Source organism: Punica granatum, chromosome 8 (genome assembly GCF_007655135.1).
Source record: "Punica granatum isolate Tunisia-2019 chromosome 8, ASM765513v2, whole genome shotgun sequence".
NCBI classification, from domain to species: Eukaryota; Viridiplantae; Streptophyta; class Magnoliopsida; order Myrtales; family Lythraceae; genus Punica; species Punica granatum.
In genome coordinates, this window is record NC_045134.1 from 21,244,617 (window position 1) to 21,262,804 (window position 18,188).

Consider the following 18,188-nt stretch of genomic DNA (forward strand, 5'->3'; position numbering starts at 1 on the left):
AAACATTGGTTATGGTGGGTGCTCTGAGTTTTCTTTCTTCGTTAATTTTGTATTTTTGTAGGAAGCAACAGTTATACCATTATAGATTGTATATTAGGAACTTGTAAATACGGTATTTGATATTTTCGGTAGTCATAGATATTAGGCTTATGACATTAATTAGTTTTCCTATTTGTAAGACTACACAGCTTGTAAATTGTGTCGAACGATTCAATGAATGGCAAGTTGGATTCTTCCAATCTTCTCATGGTATCAGAGCGTCTACGCTCCTGTACCGACTAAAGTTTTTCCGGCAATAAAATGTCCGATATCAGTGATGATGAGAAGAGTCCAAGGCTGGACGCTAAATCATCAAAGGACAGGAAAACAGGGGACAGCTCGGTAAGGAGCATGGAGGTCCCGCCAATTTATCGGCTTGCGTCTTCTGACAGCACAAGAGCCCAGGTGATCGGGTGCACCCTCAACAGTGACAACTACCTAACATGGTCACGGGCTATGCTAATTGCGCTTCGAGCCAGGAACAAGTTGGCTTTCATCGACGAATCTCTGGAGAGACCAGACGATGATGACCCTCTCAAAGAGAGGTGGGAGAGGTGTAATTCCACGGTTTTGGCGTGGATGTTTAACACCATGGAGGGGAGTCTCCAGGCCACCGTAGCCTACGCGGTGGATGCCAGAAACCTATGGGATGATCTCAACGAGAGATTTTCCGTAGGGAATCAGTCTAGGGTTTTTCAAATCAAGACTGACATTTGTTTTCTCAAGCAGGATGGGTTGAATGTTCGGGACTATTACGACAAATTGAAATTATTGTGGGACGAGTTGGAATTCTATTTGGAACACCCGAGTTGTAGCTGTGGAGCGAACGCCACAATTGCAACACAGAAGGAAGCAGAAAAGTGCTATTAGTTCCTTATGGGACTTACCTCAGAATTTAACACAATCCGATCGACGATTCTCAGCATAGAACCACTGCCGAACCTGAATAATATATATAAGATGGTGGCAAACGAGGAGCGGCAGAAGATGGTTGCTCGGTCCAGAGAAGTCGTCCCTAAATCCGCCGTCTTCCTTGCCAGAGGAGAAACAGATCACGGACAAATTGGGATGGAGAAATTGCAGAGCTTCGGGGAAGGGAAGGTGAGCTGCAGTCACTGTGGGAAGCCGGGCCACACGAGGAGTACGTGTTAGGCCATTATCGGATACCCAGCTTGGCATTCCAAGTCCAAGACGGGTGCAGGAAGGGGGCCCGGGACAGGGCAGGCCAAGCAAAGCGCTGGGCTGCGTGGAAAGGCCCAAACTCAGCGAGGCCCAGACCGAGCGAACGGAGCCCAGACAATGCGGGGAGTTCGCAGGCCGAACGCCTGGAGGCCCTACCCGACGAGCAATTCCAACGCCTATTATCCATGCTTTCCCAGGATGTCATCGACCCGAACCACTTGTCGATAACAAATTTAATTTAGTGACCTTGCAAATTGAATGGATTTTGGACACAGGAGCATCACGACACATGACAGGGTGTCTTGAATATTTTTCAACATCTATTCCAATCAAAGGCGGAGCACCGGTATATATTCTTAATGGGGGCATAGTGCAAGCTACTCAGGCGGAAAATGTGATAATTGTAGGATTGATAGAGATTACCAACGTGCTTTATGTGCCCAGTTTCAATTGCAATTTAATTTCGATTGCACAATTGTCGAAGGAGATGTATTGTTATTTGACGTTTTACTCTGATTTAAGTGTTATCCATGACCGCACCTCGAGGAGGACGCTTGGAGTGGGTGAACTTCGAGAAGGGGTCTATTATCTAAAGCGAGTGGCCACCGCACCACGAAAATGCCAAGCAGTTGTAAAAGAGTCTGCAGATATTTGGCATCAGAGGCTCGGTCATCCATCTCGCATGATAAAGTTGAAGGGTATTGATTTAAATTTTTCAGAAGGAAGTAATAAGGAGTATGATATATGCCTTAGAGCGAAACAGACACGCTTACCATTTTACTTGAGTATGAATAAAGTTGAGTACTCATTTCAGTTAATACACTATGATTTATGGGGATTGTATAGAGTTAAGGCGAGTTGTGGAGCCAATTATTTCTTGACTATTGTTGATGATTTTAGTCGAGGTGTGTGGGTTTATTTATTGCGAGAAAAGTCTGAGACTCGGCGATTTATCATTGATTTTTATAATTTAATAAATAATTAATTCAATCGCACGATCAAAATTTTGAGAAGTGATAATGGGATGGAGTTTTTGTCAAGGGAGCTACGAGATTTCTTTTCTACACACGGTATTGTGCATCAGACATCTTGCACAGATACACCGCAGCAAAATGGCAGGGTTGAGAGGAAGCATCGACATATCCTAAACATCGCTAGGGCTCTCATGTTTTAGGCCTCATTACCGACAAAGTTCTGGGGGGAGTGTGTCTCGACGGTCGTCCACTTGATAAACATCACTCCGACGCCCTTACTTGATAACAAGAGCCCTCATGAGGTACTTTTCAGTAAACAACCTAATTACTCAAATTTACGAGTTTTTTTGTCGTTATGCTATGCTCACACACGAACCAAAGATAAGTATGAACCGAGGTCTCGAAAATGTGCTTTTATTGGATATCCTCACAAAAAGAAAGGATGGAGGCTCTATGATTTCCAGAATTGGCAGATATTCGTGTCAATGGATGTGAAATTTTATGAAACGATTTTTCCTTTTGCCAAGGAAGATGAAAAATCGAAACAACAATGAGGAGGCGGCCCACTTTTTCTAGAAGATACCTCTATTGGCCCAAGGAGAACAATTGGGTGACCTCAGTCCAACACAGAACAGCTGGGCCATTTTGGTGAATCGTCATCAGACCGGTCCTAGTGCTGGGAGAAGCCCAGTCAAGCTTGGCAGTAGCAGCCCAGCACTGAGGAGGAAGAGAAGCCCAGTGTTACAGACGGGCCTAGTCCAGCCCAGCAGTTTCTGGAGGCGGATCTCACTGGAAGAAGGTTGGGCAGCCCAGGAAGAAATTCCTAATCCAGGCCAAGCTGAGAGGGACGCTGGGCCAGTTTTGGAAGCAATAAGGGATAATTCCGCTCCGGGCCGTTCAGAAAGGAGCCCGGTCCAGATTCTGGAAGCTAGGGGAGTATTATGGGAGCAAAGGTGAGTATTTCGAAATTTAAAAGGGAGGGAGAATCATCCAAAAAGGGCATTTCTTCTGAAAATTTAGAGGATAGTCAAGAAGTGAGTTTGCGACAATCTGAACGAGTTTTCAGCCTTCCTAAACACTTCAAGGATTATATCGTTCACACTGTTCGCTATAAGACCCATTCTCCCGTTTCGCCCACTACCTTGCACTCCTCAGGTACGTCTTATCACATTAAGAGATTTGTTGATTATTCCACTATCTCTAACCAACACAAGGCTTTTCTAGCTGCAATTGATTCTGACAGAGAGTTCGTATCTTATCGAGAGGCTGTCCGAAATCCAAGATGGAGAGACGCCATGGCTGAAGAAATTCGCGCTCTCAAATTAAATAAGACATGGACGATTGAACAACTGCCTTTTGGTAAACATCCTATCGGCTGCAAATGGGTATATAAGGTGAAGCGTCGGGCGGATGAAAGCATAAAACGTTATAAGGCTCGACTAGTTGCAAAGGGTTTCACCCAAGTCGAAGGAATTGACTACCATAAGACTTTTGCACCAGTGGCCAAGTTGGTAACTGTGCGATGTCTCTTAACAGTGGCAGTAGCAAAAGAGTGGCACATGCAACAAATGGACGTCAACAATGCCTTTTTACATGGGGACCTCGAGGAAGAAGTATATATGAAACTACCTCTTGGTTTCTCTGCTTCGATAAATGGAACAGTGTGCAGGCTTCGCAAGTCTTTATATGGACTTCGTTAGGCATCAACAAATTGGTTTTCGAAATTTGCAGAGGCACTTCGGCAATATGTGTTCATTCAATCAGGTGTGGATCATCCCCTTTTTATTTTTAGTCGAGGAAATATTTTCCTTGGTGTGCTGGTCTATGTGGATGATCTGATCATAGTGGGCAACAGTCCTAGCCACTGTGAATCATTTAAAGGATATCTAGATAAGTGCTTCCGCATAAAAGATTTGGGGCCGCTGAAGTATTTTATTGGTGTACGGACCCAAATGTGGACTCTCGTCGGGGCCCGTATGTGCACTTTTGGATCGCGCGACTTAGGAGTATCCACCTTCCCGAGGATGCGTGACGGACACGCGTGAGAAAGAGTCGCCACTTATCATTTTACGACCCGAAAGTCGAGGACCGATAAGTTACCCGAGTCTAGGGGTATGAAACACCTAGTTTTGCTAAGACATTGGTCTGTGCGGAACCGAAAAGTCTGAGTTCAGAGATTCACGTTACGTGAGGGCTTATATCCCGCACGCCCTTTCGGTACTCTGGATTGCTAGGCTTACAATTTTATTTCATTTACCCCGTGAATTAAGCTGCGCTCAGCTTACACTTTTTGACACTGAAATTTCGGTAAACCAAACGATGTCGGTTGAAAAGCTGAGAGAAAAGTAGGCCCGTATGTCGGGGAATCGGTTCACAATCTTGTGTTACAGTTCATCAAATTATGATGTTTGAATTCTTGCGTGAACCGAAACCGTAAAATCTTGGGATTACTCTTGTCTGGGCAGGCAAACTACGAGTACACGAGCAGAGGCATTGTTCTCTGCCAGGTCTTTAGCTATTCGAGGGGCTGTTGCCCCGACATAGCAGCCTTGTTGGTACAGCGGGACCCTTTTTAACTTACGGCTCAAGTCCAAGGAGCTGGATCAATTTGAAGTCAGCCCCAGGATTCACGGCGCCAACAACCGAGCTGAACACGAGGTGAGTAATCTTCCATCTCGGCTGGCCCCATTCCTCGATCGCCTTTGAGGCTGCTTCTTTGGCAAGCTTAGGCACCTTAGACACTACCGACTCTTGCCGAACATTGAGGGACGGGACAGTCGTAGGTCAGTATGGCGGGATTCTGCTTTAGTATTTCTTCAGTCATGAGCACGTGGCATTTCCTTATTGTGGACTTCTCACCTGCAATATCCATAAAATACAAGATACTAATTAATGTGAAGGATCGATGGGTAATTAGCAATTGCTAATGCTAATGCTTGTTCATTGTTGTATGTAAAAGCAAGTCGATACGAGTTTCTGTATGTAATGCTTACAAATGCGAACAAACTTCTCTTTGAGTTTTGTCATGTCGTTACAGCCAGAGAGTCAAAAGTAGTAGTTCGGAAAATCAGCCTGATAGACGACGTGCGAGGGAACAGCAGAGCCGATGGCCATAATGGTGGCTGGACCTTTGGCTAGCTGCTGTATCCCATCTCTCCTGCAACACGTAAATGAAGATTAATTCCCCATCCGCAGGATGGCTCTTTATATAAAAAATCGACTATGTTTATTTAAATGAAAGTTAAATATCTTTCATAAGTAGAAGTGATACTCTGTTACGTAGAATCCGAACAATAATTTAAATATGATATAGCAAGCGACAGAGTATCAATTAAGTGGTAAGTAGCTTCACACCCCGTAAGGAGGAAAACGTAAATTCAAGTCTTGGAAAGCGAATTTGTTAAGAGGAGAAATAACCTTTAATACTCGATCTCTCGAAATTGCGATAGTAGACTCTCACAATTCTCCTTATTACCCAAAAACTATACCATTGCAGTCCACAAGTTATTTTGAAGATAAATATAACCAAATCTTAAAATTGGCCCGAAACTGAAAAAGGGGCAAGTCATGAGATTTCGGGGTCTGAAGCAAAAAAAAAAAATTTCGGTACGAGCATATGGCAAAATTTTTGTAAGAGGTCTTTTTTTTTTCCTGATAAAAGGCCTTTTGTCTATGGATTTTTATATCGTCAATGGCAGCTGCAAACTGATTTTTCACGAGCTGCTTTTCTGATCGGGTCACATTTCTTATTTAACCCCAAAGATTAATTCCGTTAGTTATCAATTTAATTTTATATTTTTCTAATTAAAACTTTACAAGTCACCTTACATACCTCATAGAGATTCTAATTCAATTACTAATAATTATAGGAAAAGATGACCATTAATATGCACAAAATACGCACGTTCATCCTTTCATCTTCTTCATCTTTCCATGGATTTCGAATTCCCCGGGAATATGAGCTTTTTGAGTGGTGTCTGTTCTTTAATTAAATATTTCTTACTTTGAATTATATAACCTTACAATTCATGAAATAATAGATCTCATCTCTAATTAATTTTGTTAATCTAGTATGAATCTCTGAACTTTGTAAACGGTATATTCTTAGTGTAATTTAATTGATATGTTAATAACAAGACGAAAAATATAAGATGATACACGCATTAAAATTTAACGAAAATTATTGCTTGGGATGTAAAAATATGAAAGGATGATCGAAGATCTACATTAAAAATTCTTAGAAGGATATGTAGTCGTTGTAGTACTTGTGAATCTCATCTTCATAAATGGCTCTACCCAAGTCTTGATCGTTGCCGCTTTTTTACTAAGGTCAGCGTCATCAGTAATGGCAGCATTCTCTTCAAGCATTGCTTCCCCACCGATATCAATTTCATCAATTAACTTCTCCTCCAATTCAAAATCCATGGAAAATGAGCAAGATGAAAGGATGAACGTGCGACAAACTCTAGAAATCGCTTCTGTATTCTCATGCATATTGATTGTGATTTTTTTTTCCCCCTCAAAACATATTGATTGCGACTGTTTCCTTCAGTTTGTTATAATTGAATTAGGAACTCCATAATGCATGTAAGGTGACTTGTAAAGTTTTAATTAAAATGAGAACTATTGGTGTTAATCTTTGAGATTCAAATGGACGTGGCAACCAACGAGGATTCACTCAAGCGATTCAACATTTGTTCTCTTCAAGCAAGACCTCTAGTTTGAATCTTGTGAATTGAAAAAATTCTTGATTAAAAGAGTTTTACTTCTTAGTGAACTGCCTCAGCTCGACCCAGTGGCTAGGGAGTCCTGGCTCATTCCCATCCATAGTGGTACTGGTATTGTATATAATTACTCTCTAAGAAACCATTACTGAAGCAGTGCATAAGCATATACAAGCTGGACATATCCTTTACGTAAATTAGACCAATTCTATCCCTTAATCACAAGGTACCATAAAAACAAATAGGCATCGGAGAAAATCACATACTACAGCTATCACATTCATAAACATATGCATCAATGCCCCGAACCAGTGCATTACACCAACTGATTCCTACGACCGAACCCTTGGAACAACGAAAAGAAGGCCATAGTATTTACATCTGTTGAAGATGTGAGGAGGATGACTATCATCGCTTGGATCCTGCAACAGCAGAATTCTCAAACTTTCAGAGATCATACTTCCACGCAAAACCAGTCAATCAGACAGATCACTTCAGTAATCTCAATGCTCTTAAGTTGTATAATTCTTACCCAATGCCCTCGAGGCAGTTGGATTGTCCTGAGCTTCCTCAGTTTCTCCAGTTCAAGCATGACTCCTGGTCTCGTCTCTCGAGACCTTAAGCGACCTAAACTTGGATGATGCTCGGATGGAATGGATAAGAGGAGCCTCGTCCTCTTCATTCTCCTCCTGTTTGTCCTCTTCAGGAGCTTCTTCATGGTCAGAAGAGCTGATCAAGTCCTCTTCCTCACTCGAACTGTGCTCATCAAAGAGTCTCTTTCCTTCAATATTGCGCCGCTTACGTGGACGACCACGGCGTCTCATGGTGACCCCTTCCTTTTCTTCTGCAGCCAACAGAAAGAGGGCATTCAGAATATTTACATCTTATTCGTTATAAAATGGAAGCCATAATTGGTATTCTGGGGCTCATGCATAAAATTAGGTGCCTCCAGTTTACCCTAGAAAAACTTGGCATAAATGAGATACGGATATAAATGAAAATTCGTATTCTCATAAAACTTATTTATGCATTGGATACATACAACTGCACTCTTATGCTAGAGATAAGAGGAATTAACAAGAGGAAAGGGCTTCCAGCTTAAGTTAGGGAAGGAGTTTTTCTTTTCTTTTTTTTCCCTTTATCCCTCCTCCAATAAATTGGAAGCAGATGAAAACAGTTTGAAGCCAATCGAACCACCAAAACGAGACATATATGTACCTGTATGTCTACTCCAATCAAAAATTAAAAAAAACATATAAAGCAAGCCAAACTATACCTGGAAGACCTTCATTCTTGGAATATTTTTCATGGAGGGTATCAACAAAAGTATGGTAAGGACGCCAGCCACTGGGATCCTCGTCAGTGTTCACATTCTGAGTTCGCTTCTGCACATTCTTTAAGCTACACCAGCAAACAGAAAAAGGCACTAAACTTTTAGAACAATGCCAAGGATCAAAAATAGGATCTCAACAGAAACACCTTAGAAAGAACTCTTACATCTCGAGGATATCAGCTGGAGGCAGCTTAGACACAAAATGAAGCATAGAACATTCCAAGAAAGAAAGCTGCTTAGGAGCATCGGAAAATGCATAGTCGATCCCATCCCGCACGATTTTCAATATCTCCAATCTATGTCTATTCCTGGCAGCACCAGTAAACATTGCAGAAAGCCGAGCAGAAAGGTCCTTACAATCTTGAAATAGTTTCCCAGTGAGAGATTGGTCACCATCTCTCAAGAATTCTGCCAGGTACCGAAGATGGGCCTAGCCAATACACAAAAAATAAAGTCGATTCAGCAAAGTGAAAAGCATATCATGATAAAAAAGCTCCATTCTATGACAGAAAGGAATGATAAAAAAGTGGCATTTATCAGAAAGGAATTTTTCTGTAATCACAACTATCGCTCTTCGCACAAATAATCAGAAAGATATACATTTGTTTATATACATTTCACTTTCTCCTCCCATAGTCAATTCTGTGAAGTCAAGGATGAATCATGACATTGTTATCGTAAACTTATCAGCGCATTCCAATGCAGCAAGACGAGGACTGAAAACTTAGATTACCCGGAATAATAAAGGCGCGTGATATGTGCATAAATATGGGAGAATAATCAACAAAATGCAATTTCCAGGCTTCCAATCCCTGTATCTTACCTTTTTCAGAGCTTCAAGTAAAACACTGGAGAGATCATCATCCTTCTTCCTCAAAACAGTAAGTAGATGCTTAACAATCTCAGCAACACTGGTCCCATGCATCACATAATGAGAAATTATATCTGGTCCGAGATCCTCCTGCATTAAACAGGAAATAACCATCAGCTATCTAGGCTATACAAGTTGCTGATGTACAAAATAGGAATGATAAAAAATGTACCACGGTTCCTTCAGCCAATTTGCACTCACCCAAGCAGGAAGGAACTAAAGCTTCCATCCATATCAAATTCATACCTTAGATACTGTGTCACTAGCGACCAGTTTTGCAGCAGCAATCATGACAGCATCTTTATTTGTCTCCTCAATGTACTCTTTGTTTCCATCTTCCTCTTCTGTCTCATCTGCATTATAAAGGAGCACTTATAATTGGCCATTCACAAGGTAAGAACGGCAAGTGCTGCTCTCCTTTCTTATAATATGCAATAAGGTTAAACAAAATAGAAAAAGGGAACAAGACTTTTAACAGCTCCTGTTAACGTTGTCAATCAATTGCAGCTAGAACTAAATTGAGGAACTTCAAGCTATAATTGCTACTAAATAGGAGTCAACCACTAGGGATCACATGATGCCAAAAAACCTAGGGATCATATGCTTTGACAAATCAGTAACATTACTTATGCCCAATAAGATGGATCAATGCAAAGATGTTGGAATTTGGTAACCAACACACATGAGCTCAGACCAAGTTAACTTTGTCTGCAGTTATGACCATGTTGAAGACATCTGAGAGATCCATAAACAAAATATTGATACTTAAAGTAACCCTTCAACCTAAACCTAGTGAACAAGATACCAACTATTTTTCTTGTGAGACAAGAAGATAGCAAGTATTCACTCCAGCACTAATAAGAGACCAAAAGTATTCCTATGAATCATCAGTGGCCATCTTATCCATTCACTTGATCACGCTCATCTAGATGTGTCACACCACTAACAGTCAGTGGCAGAACAAAAATATCACCTGAAACATCAAGCTGCTTTTCACACATTTTCCAGAACTTCTGACAAAGAGATGGATCTGGAGAGTATCCTAATGTCTCCAAGTTCGTCGAAGAAAAAGTTTTCATCCGAAAGATAAACCACGATTCAGCAAGTATGGTGCAAATCTGTCGGATAACAGCAGCTCATTAGGCCAGTATCCAGAGACGCAAATGAAAGAATGAGGTCCACTTAGCATTTACTCATAAAATCAGATAACAGAGCAGAGAAAGCTTACCCTGCAGGCCAACTGACTACTGTGCTTTCTCCCTTCAGTAAATGAAGGTTCATCGAGTAAGACCTCAAGCCGCTCAAACAAGATATTCCGTCTAGACAACAAAATAGATACAGATTCCGCAGACACAGTTTCACTACTAACAATGGTGTGCAGAGACCATGCCACGTGTAAATACATATTGAGGAGCAAGAAACTGATAACCTGAATGAGCAACAGATAGCAAGTGATTGAAGGAACAGTATAAATTTTGTTTTGTAGTCGGACTCAACAAGACAAGCATAAAGTAAATCATACTGAGTGCATATTTTAGAATTAGAAATATCACATAATAAGACCAGAACAGAAATGCTAAGCAAGATCTCTCATTCTAATGTTAGAAGAGCTGCTGCCTTTTTCTTTTAGTTTACATACATCCTAAAAATGAAAATAAAATAACACTGAAATTGACAAGTTTCCTTTTTCTTTTGGTTTAAAAAGAATCTACAAGTATAATTAATCATACAATTGCAGTTTCCCATTTGATGAGACCATCTGCATACCTCAGTATCAATGTCCCCGAATGTTTGGACCACCCTGGCAAAATCCTCATACAAGCTTCCGATAGGTACATTCCTCGATAATTGAAGCTCATAAAGCCGTTTTAAATTTACAAGAAGAGAATACTCGTCATCACTATCCTGCAAAGACAACAGCCTCATCAGTTAAGGCCACTATCAGGAAATAGAAAAGTTGAGAGAGAGGTAGTGAAAGAGATGTACCTCTACTTTTATTGCAGATTTAGTCTTCGCAATAAGTTCATCCTCCAGTTCCTTTACTTGATTGCGTGCAAAATCTTGCAGCTCCCCTCGACTTTCTACCGAACAAAAGTTGATAGCCTTCACACAAGACCTGAGCGCGTCCTTATTACGATGTTTAAAGAATGCTTCTTTCAACAGCTTAAGCGTAGATTTGAAATTCTAAACATGACAAATATAAAATCATCAGTGTTGAGACCAGAATATGAACGGGTGATGAGATAACTGGACAAAATAAACATGACACACCTGCTCCTGCCTCTTTAGAGAATACAGCTCCAGATTTATATACACAATAACCTCAGAAAGAGATGGTACTTTTGCCTTATCTGCTACATATTTGCGCAGAAGCTGAGGATAGTTCTTCATCATGGCAACAGTTATGTCCCTTCTGTTGTTTTCAAATATTTCCTACAATATTTACATACAAGGGCCAACATGACAATACAGAAAGGCAATCTAATTTTCAGCATGGGAGTAAAAGAGGGTTCACATATAACAGACCTTTTGAGCTTTATTATAATACTGCTTTCGATTATCAGATGCAGGAACAATCCTCTCTCCCACAGCCTTCTTGACAGATGCACAAAGAAGCCGTACTAAGTTTGTTGCATCTTCATCAGTCAATTCTACCCTCGGATTCTCATCCAACAGCATGGAGATTATACATTTCCAATCCTACAGGACAAATATGGTATGCTACCTCAATCAACTGATAATACACTCAAAGAAGTTTCCATAAGAAAACTTTCTTCCTTGTTTGATAGATTTGTTTACAGGAGTTATGTCATGATCACAGAGCTTTAGTGTGATATGACAAGTATTTGGATAATAAAAGAGATAACGCAACACAATTAAAATTTCCACGACGCGCCTGTCTAACTGTCAAAAAGCAACTGATAGCATCAGAATGTGTTACATTGTAAATCATGAAGAGAGAGAGAGAGAGAGAGAGAGAGAGAGAGGAAAAGTAAAAAGTCATACTATGAAGTTAGTCCTACCGATAATTTTTAGCTATAGACACCTAACATCAGAGGAAACTAACAAAATAATCCGATCTTTTCTTTTTTACTCAAAACAGCTATATTACTAGTAAAAAAGAAACACCTCTTTTAATTTTGAATATAGCATAGTTGAAAAAAGAAAATAAACCAAGTCAACTTGATGCAAAGTGGGCAGATAAAATACTAAACCTTCATAGCCTTCATGTATTCCCAAACATCATCAATGACATACATACTTAACACCGGATCAGCTGAAAACTCCCTTAGTATCTGCAACATTCTTCCAAGATGGACCTCAGAGTTACTGCCATCACTGCCTGAAAAATAATGTCATTAGTTCCAATAGGAGTTTGAATTCATAGCACCTTCATGAGCATGCACATAACCAGAAGAGAGGGCATAACCTTTGGAGCCGTCGGTGCTGTTAAATTTTTGAGCAATCAGATGATCATAAACTAACCCTCCTATAGCATGCCTTATATCTGGTGGATCATCTATAAGTAAATCATATAGGGGACCCAAGTCATCGTCAGGAAGCAGCTGATGCCTACAAAGAGCAGTCCATGGAGAAAACTTTAGAACAATAGTGGAAAGACGGATATAATCATTACAGCAAACAAAACCAAAGGAAAAGCCTATACACCTACTCACCGCAGAAGCTGTTTTACAAGGCCTATGGCACATACAGCCACCGATATATCAATGTCATCAGCAAGCTCAATCATTCGATTGGAGAATCTTTCAGTAAAAAGTCCCAGACTCGGTACATTATCATCCACCTCATAAAGATTTTGCAACGCAATGACAGACGCTTTCCTGACACCAGCATTCTACAGGTGCAATTAGAGAGAAAAGTATAATGTTGTAATAAGCAGTATTCTGTATTCTAAGACCAGATTGCAACTGATTGTTAAGTTTCTTCTCACTTTGTCATTCAGTGTCCAGCCAAGATACTTCAAGTAAAGATCCTGCAAGAATAACGATGGATATGACAAAATCCATACACCGAGTGACTCAATGCAAGACATCCGGATGTTAGGATCTATGTCTCGATATCGATGCACAAATAACCTTCAAGACAAAGCAAGACTAGATTAGCATAATGACAGTCTGTTTGGTGGAAACAAGAGATTCATTCAGCCAAGATTCCTACCCAGTAAATATTTTGCGCATCATCTCCTCTATCACTGTTATCTTTTCATGTGTGCTGGTTAATCTTTTAGTTAGTGACTCCAGACGAGGCCCATCAGCTCTTTTTTTCTTTTCTGCATTTAACTGCCTTTGAGTAGTTTCCCGTTGTGAACCAAGTGCTTTGGCAACTCTTATAAAAGATGAGACGAGCTGTAGACCCATAACCGAGGATACTTGACGGTAAACTCTGGGAGGAGTGCTGTTCAAAATGGAAATCAAGCAGATTCCGACTGAGTACCCAGTAACACATTTATCGTGACTGAGAATTTACATGGGTTGAGCACTAACCATGACAGGGCAATGATGTAGTCCACGCACTTATCAAACAAGACCTGATCAAATAGAGGCCCATTCTGACACTCTATTACCAAATTTTCCCAAAATGCCAGCAGATTATCCTTAAAGTTCTTAAACTCCTTCTTTTTCGAATTTTGGTAATCCTCAACTTCCCCCTAAAATATCGGAGCCAAATTTCAGTGGGAAGCATTTGATAAGTATCATAAAAGATATTAGATTAAAAAGATAGAACGGTAAGAAGAGGAAGTCCAGCATACCTGTTTAGCTAGAGAGACAAGAGCAACCACTACGTCATCAACATCAGTTTCATCAAGATCCTCTTCTTTAATGTAGTATTTTGCTCCACAAGCCTGCAGATTGCCAGTTAATTAGGATCTTGCGTCCTGAAATAACAAGCATATAAAGTAAAATTGAACCTTCTAGACTTTAGCGGATCTGTATTTTTAGAAGCCACCTCTCAGTGTAACTAAACAAAGATCTGATTAAGGAGGCTGTCATTTATATAGATTTCAGACCATAAAACCAATTCCAGGTGCCCTTCTACAGTAGTTATCTACAACAATGAATGAGTGCCAATTTCCAAAATAAGAGGAAAGAGAATAATATTACCACAAACAGCACGGTCAAAAGCTCAACCATTGCAGGTTTTGGATCCTTTTCATAACGCTCAACCCAAAGCTTGACAGCTTGAGGTATAAGCCTGCCATTTCCTTTTATAACCTCTGCAGAAACATATGTAAGTGTGTCAAATACATTAATTAACAAACCTAAACTGGAGATATGCGAAAGATTGAAGAAACAGCATAGAAGCACTTTTCTTGGCAATAATTACGGCATACAAAAATGAAAGATCTGAGAATTCTGCAGTTCGCTGGGCAACGCGCGATAATCACACCAAATAAAAATAAAAGATACTCTGCAATTCATTGGGCAACACGCAATAATAACGGCAATTACGACGGCACATAGAAATGAATGATATCAGGATTCTACGGTTCACTGGGCAACACACAGCCATTTACACAAAGCAGGATGCAGCATTGAAATTCAATAAACAGAACAACCAAGAGATTATACAGTTAATGCCTTACCACTGAAATCGATATTAGTTGGTTACCGAGTAAGTGCTTGGCAACAAGAACAATTTCTTCAAGCAAAACCAAGAAAAAGGAGAATAAGAACAAACAAGGAGACAATTCAGATGAATCACCTATCAAGCTTTGCTCGGCCAGTCGCGCGGAGGCTTCTGTAGTTCGACTTCGCTTCGGTTGAGGCCGCAGCTCCAGGAAGTCGTCAGGAGAGCCCTCGCGCTCGGGCTACGATCTGCCGCATCGTTGGCTCCGTCGAGCTGCTCTCCGCTCTCAGCCGCCAGAGCCTGAGCCCTACTCCTCTTCTGCTCGACAAAGCGCAGCCCAAATTCAACAAGTGAAACGCCGAACTTCGGCGGATACACAAAATGTCAAACATGAGAAAGAGAGAGATAGAGATTGTAGGGATTGAACTAACAGAGCGGCGAGTCGAAGTTTCAGCTTCCTCCATGGACGAAAGCTCGAGTGAAGAAGCTTTGATCTGACTTCAGAGCTTGGGAGAGGGAAATGCTTCTTTGCCCTAATTTTTCCGGTGGGAGAAAGAGCGGTGGGAAATTGGGGGAAAAATTATCCCGCCAAATTATTTTTTTCTTTTTCCGGCAGCAAAAGTAATTGTATTTACTATTTAATAATTAATTATTGTTATTAATTTCAATTCTGCCATGGAGTCATTACACATTACCTAAATTACCCCCGAAGTTTTTTTTCCTCGGTTTTGCTCCTCAAACTTTTGATAATATTCTCCAATAAGGCCAGAAGGAAGACAGTCATCACGTGCTCCGCTACTTTCTAATAGACGATACCGCTACTGAGATTGCCACTTCATTTTAACGTGATGATGACCGAAATTCGCTCGATTCTCAAGGTTTTCAACAGATTTATAAAAAAGTTATGCAGTTCATTTAATTTAAGTATTATAATTCGCTTTAACATATATTTAAAGTATACTTTATAAATAGTTGAATGGTCGAAAAATTTCTAAGTTTCTTAGAAAATAATTTTAAAAAAACTTTTAATTTTGAATAGAGAAGATACTTTTATCGTGCAAGACTACTAGCTATGAGCTTATGTTGTTAGTATAATTATTTCAATAAGACATATTCTGTTATGATCTGTACATAATAAAAGGAAAATAAAAAGACCATTTAGACTTAAAACAGATTAGTGAACTTGGCTTATATGGATGGAATACAATGAAACATAATCACTTTGAGGTTCCCTGTGAAATGAGGCATGGATCGGAGCCACTATGAAGAAGTTGAAGTTCTCAGAGTTGCAAACGAAACTTCAAGTTCATGTTGGTTTTGAATTGGCAAATTGTAATAATTTAGACTAGGGGTGCAAATGTAATGACTAGAGGAAATATGGGGTGTCATTGAAAATATAAAAAGTTGAAGTCCAAAATGGTCTTCTTCTTCCCCGCTGCCTAGTCAAGAGGAAGGACAGAAGGCGTTGCAGCCGAAACCTAAAACCCTAATCAAGCTCGCACACAGAGGGAGGAGCGCCTGCAAAACCCTAAAAACCCTGAACCGAAGCACGAAGCATGGCTGCCATGGAGGAAATCCATGTCTCCAAGACCTACCCACTGAAACCGAAGCTGAAGCCGAGGCCGAAAACTCCATCAAAGACGCCGGAATCGAAGTACTGGTCCTCCTTCAAGAACCATGAGATCCCCAATCTTATCTCCTCCGTCCCTTCCCTCGCCTTTTCGCCGGCCGCACCCCACCGCTTCGCCGCCGCCCACTCCGCTTCGCTGTCCCTCTTCTCCCCCCAAACGCTGGCCGCGACACACACCATCACCTCCTTCAGCGACGTCGTGTCCTCCACCTCTTTCCGCTCCGACGGGTCGCTCATCGCTGCGTCCGACCTCTCGGGCCTTATCCAGGTCTTTGATGTCAAGACCCGGACCCCGCTGAGGAAGCTTCGGTCCCACACGAGGCCGGTCCGGTTCGTGAAGTACCCGGTTCTTGATAAGCTCCACGTGATCTCGGGTGGTGACGACGGGCTGGTCAAGTACTGGGACGTCGCCGGCGAAAATGTGATCTTGAACCTCAAAGGGCATAAGGATTACGTGAGGTGTGGGGATTGCTCCCCGGTGAATTTTGATTCTTTCGTTACCGGGTCGTATGATCATGTAGTGAAGTTGTGGGATGTTCGGGTTGGTGACGAGAATCGAGCAGTAATGGAGATGAATCACGGGAAGCCTGTTGAGGATGTCCTGTTCTTGCCCTCGGGCGGCTTGGTGGCTAGCGCTGGAGGGAACAGTGTTAAAGTCTGGGACTTGATTGGAGGGGGGAAGCTGGTCTACTCGATGGAGAGCCACAACAAGACTGTAACTTCAATCTGCGTGGGACGAATTGGGATGGAAATTGATGATGAATCAATGCAGAACCGGATCTTGAGTGTGGGCTTAGATGGCTACATGAAAGTCTTCGACTACACCAACTTTAAGGTCACTCACTCGATGAGGCACCCGGCACCATTGTTGTCTGTTGGGTTCTCCCCTAGTTGCAAAGTTCAGGTTATCGGGACGTCAAATGGCATAATATATGCCGGGAAGAGAAAGGGGAAAGAAGCTGCAGAAGAGATTGCCTTGGGCGGGTTACCGGGCTTCCAGAGCATCTCGGACGAGCCCCTGAAGCGGGCTCTGAGGCCATCCTTCTACAGGTACTTCCGCAGAGGCCAGAGCGAGAAACCATCCGAGGGGGATTTCTTGGTGATGAAGCCGAAAAAGGTGAAACTGGCCGAGCACGATAGGTTGCTGAAGAAGTTCAGGCACAAAGAGGCTCTAGTCTCAGTCCTGGGCAGGAATAATCCCGAGAATGTGGTGGCAGTCATGGAGGAGTTGGTGGCCCGGAGGAAGTTGCTCAAATGCATATCGAACTTGGAATCGGAGGAATTAGGCCCGCTTCTGAGATTCCTGCAGAAGTACTCCACAGTCCCTAGGTACTCGAGCTTGTTGATGGGTTTGGCAAAGAAGATCGTCGACATCAGGGCTGAGGATATTAGGGGGTCGAATGAGTTGAAGGGGCTTATTAGGAACCTTAAGAGCGCGGTCGAGGAGGAGATTCGGATACAACAGGAGCTGCAGGAGATTCAGGGCATAATCTCTCCTTTACTCAAAATGGCAGGGAGAAGATTATAAGAGGGGGAAAGGAATACTAAGTTCCAAGTTTTGTTCGGGCAAGGCAGCGGTTTCTTTATTAATTAACACAAATTTTGCTACTTTCAAGGAGGATGCAAGGATCACAGGACTTCTTCCTGATGAATTCATCCTCTTTGTCGTGTTACATTTGGTTGTTTACAGTATTTGGGCTCGGCTTCTGCTAAGAAATGTAAAAGATTTCTGATTTCTATCATCTTTCAAGACTGATCTTTACATACAAAGCAATAGTAGCTGATCAATTTTACTTACATCGGACCTGTTATCAAAGATTCATTCAAGAAGACTAGACAATTTTGT

The 18,188-nt window shown here is 41.5% G+C and overlaps 3 protein-coding genes across 3 annotated transcripts; 2 read left to right on the top strand and 1 right to left on the bottom strand.

Annotated features, from left to right (window-relative positions):
* Positions 1-300: 300 nt before the first annotated feature.
* On the top strand, positions 301-909 carry LOC116188831. The gene has a single exon (XM_031518296.1). It carries the CDS (start codon positions 301-303, stop codon positions 907-909), a length of 609 nt encoding a protein of 202 aa, XP_031374156.1.
* Positions 910-7,022: 6,113 nt separating this feature from the next.
* Positions 7,023-15,312, bottom strand: LOC116188423 (sister-chromatid cohesion protein 3-like). Its single transcript, XM_031517774.1, is given in 23 exon segments — positions 7,023-7,341; positions 7,452-7,763; positions 8,196-8,320; positions 8,417-8,682; positions 9,076-9,213; positions 9,370-9,476; positions 10,097-10,241; positions 10,352-10,552; positions 10,891-11,028; positions 11,110-11,307; positions 11,395-11,556; positions 11,650-11,823; positions 12,339-12,466; positions 12,554-12,696; positions 12,801-12,979; positions 13,076-13,220; positions 13,303-13,539; positions 13,629-13,792; positions 13,895-13,987; positions 14,247-14,359; positions 14,848-14,950; positions 14,953-15,030; positions 15,144-15,312. Coding segments are annotated over 22 exon segments (3,330 nt in total). The 5' UTR covers positions 15,177-15,312; the 3' UTR covers positions 7,023-7,341; positions 7,452-7,503.
* An 830-nt stretch (positions 15,313-16,142) lies between these two features.
* LOC116187656 (protein SLOW WALKER 1-like) lies at positions 16,143-18,139 on the top strand. Its single transcript, XM_031516521.1, has one exon. The coding sequence runs from the start codon at positions 16,269-16,271 to the stop codon at positions 17,868-17,870; it is 1,602 nt and encodes a 533-aa protein (XP_031372381.1). The 5' UTR covers positions 16,143-16,268; the 3' UTR covers positions 17,871-18,139.
* The last annotated feature ends 49 nt before the right edge of the window (positions 18,140-18,188 follow it).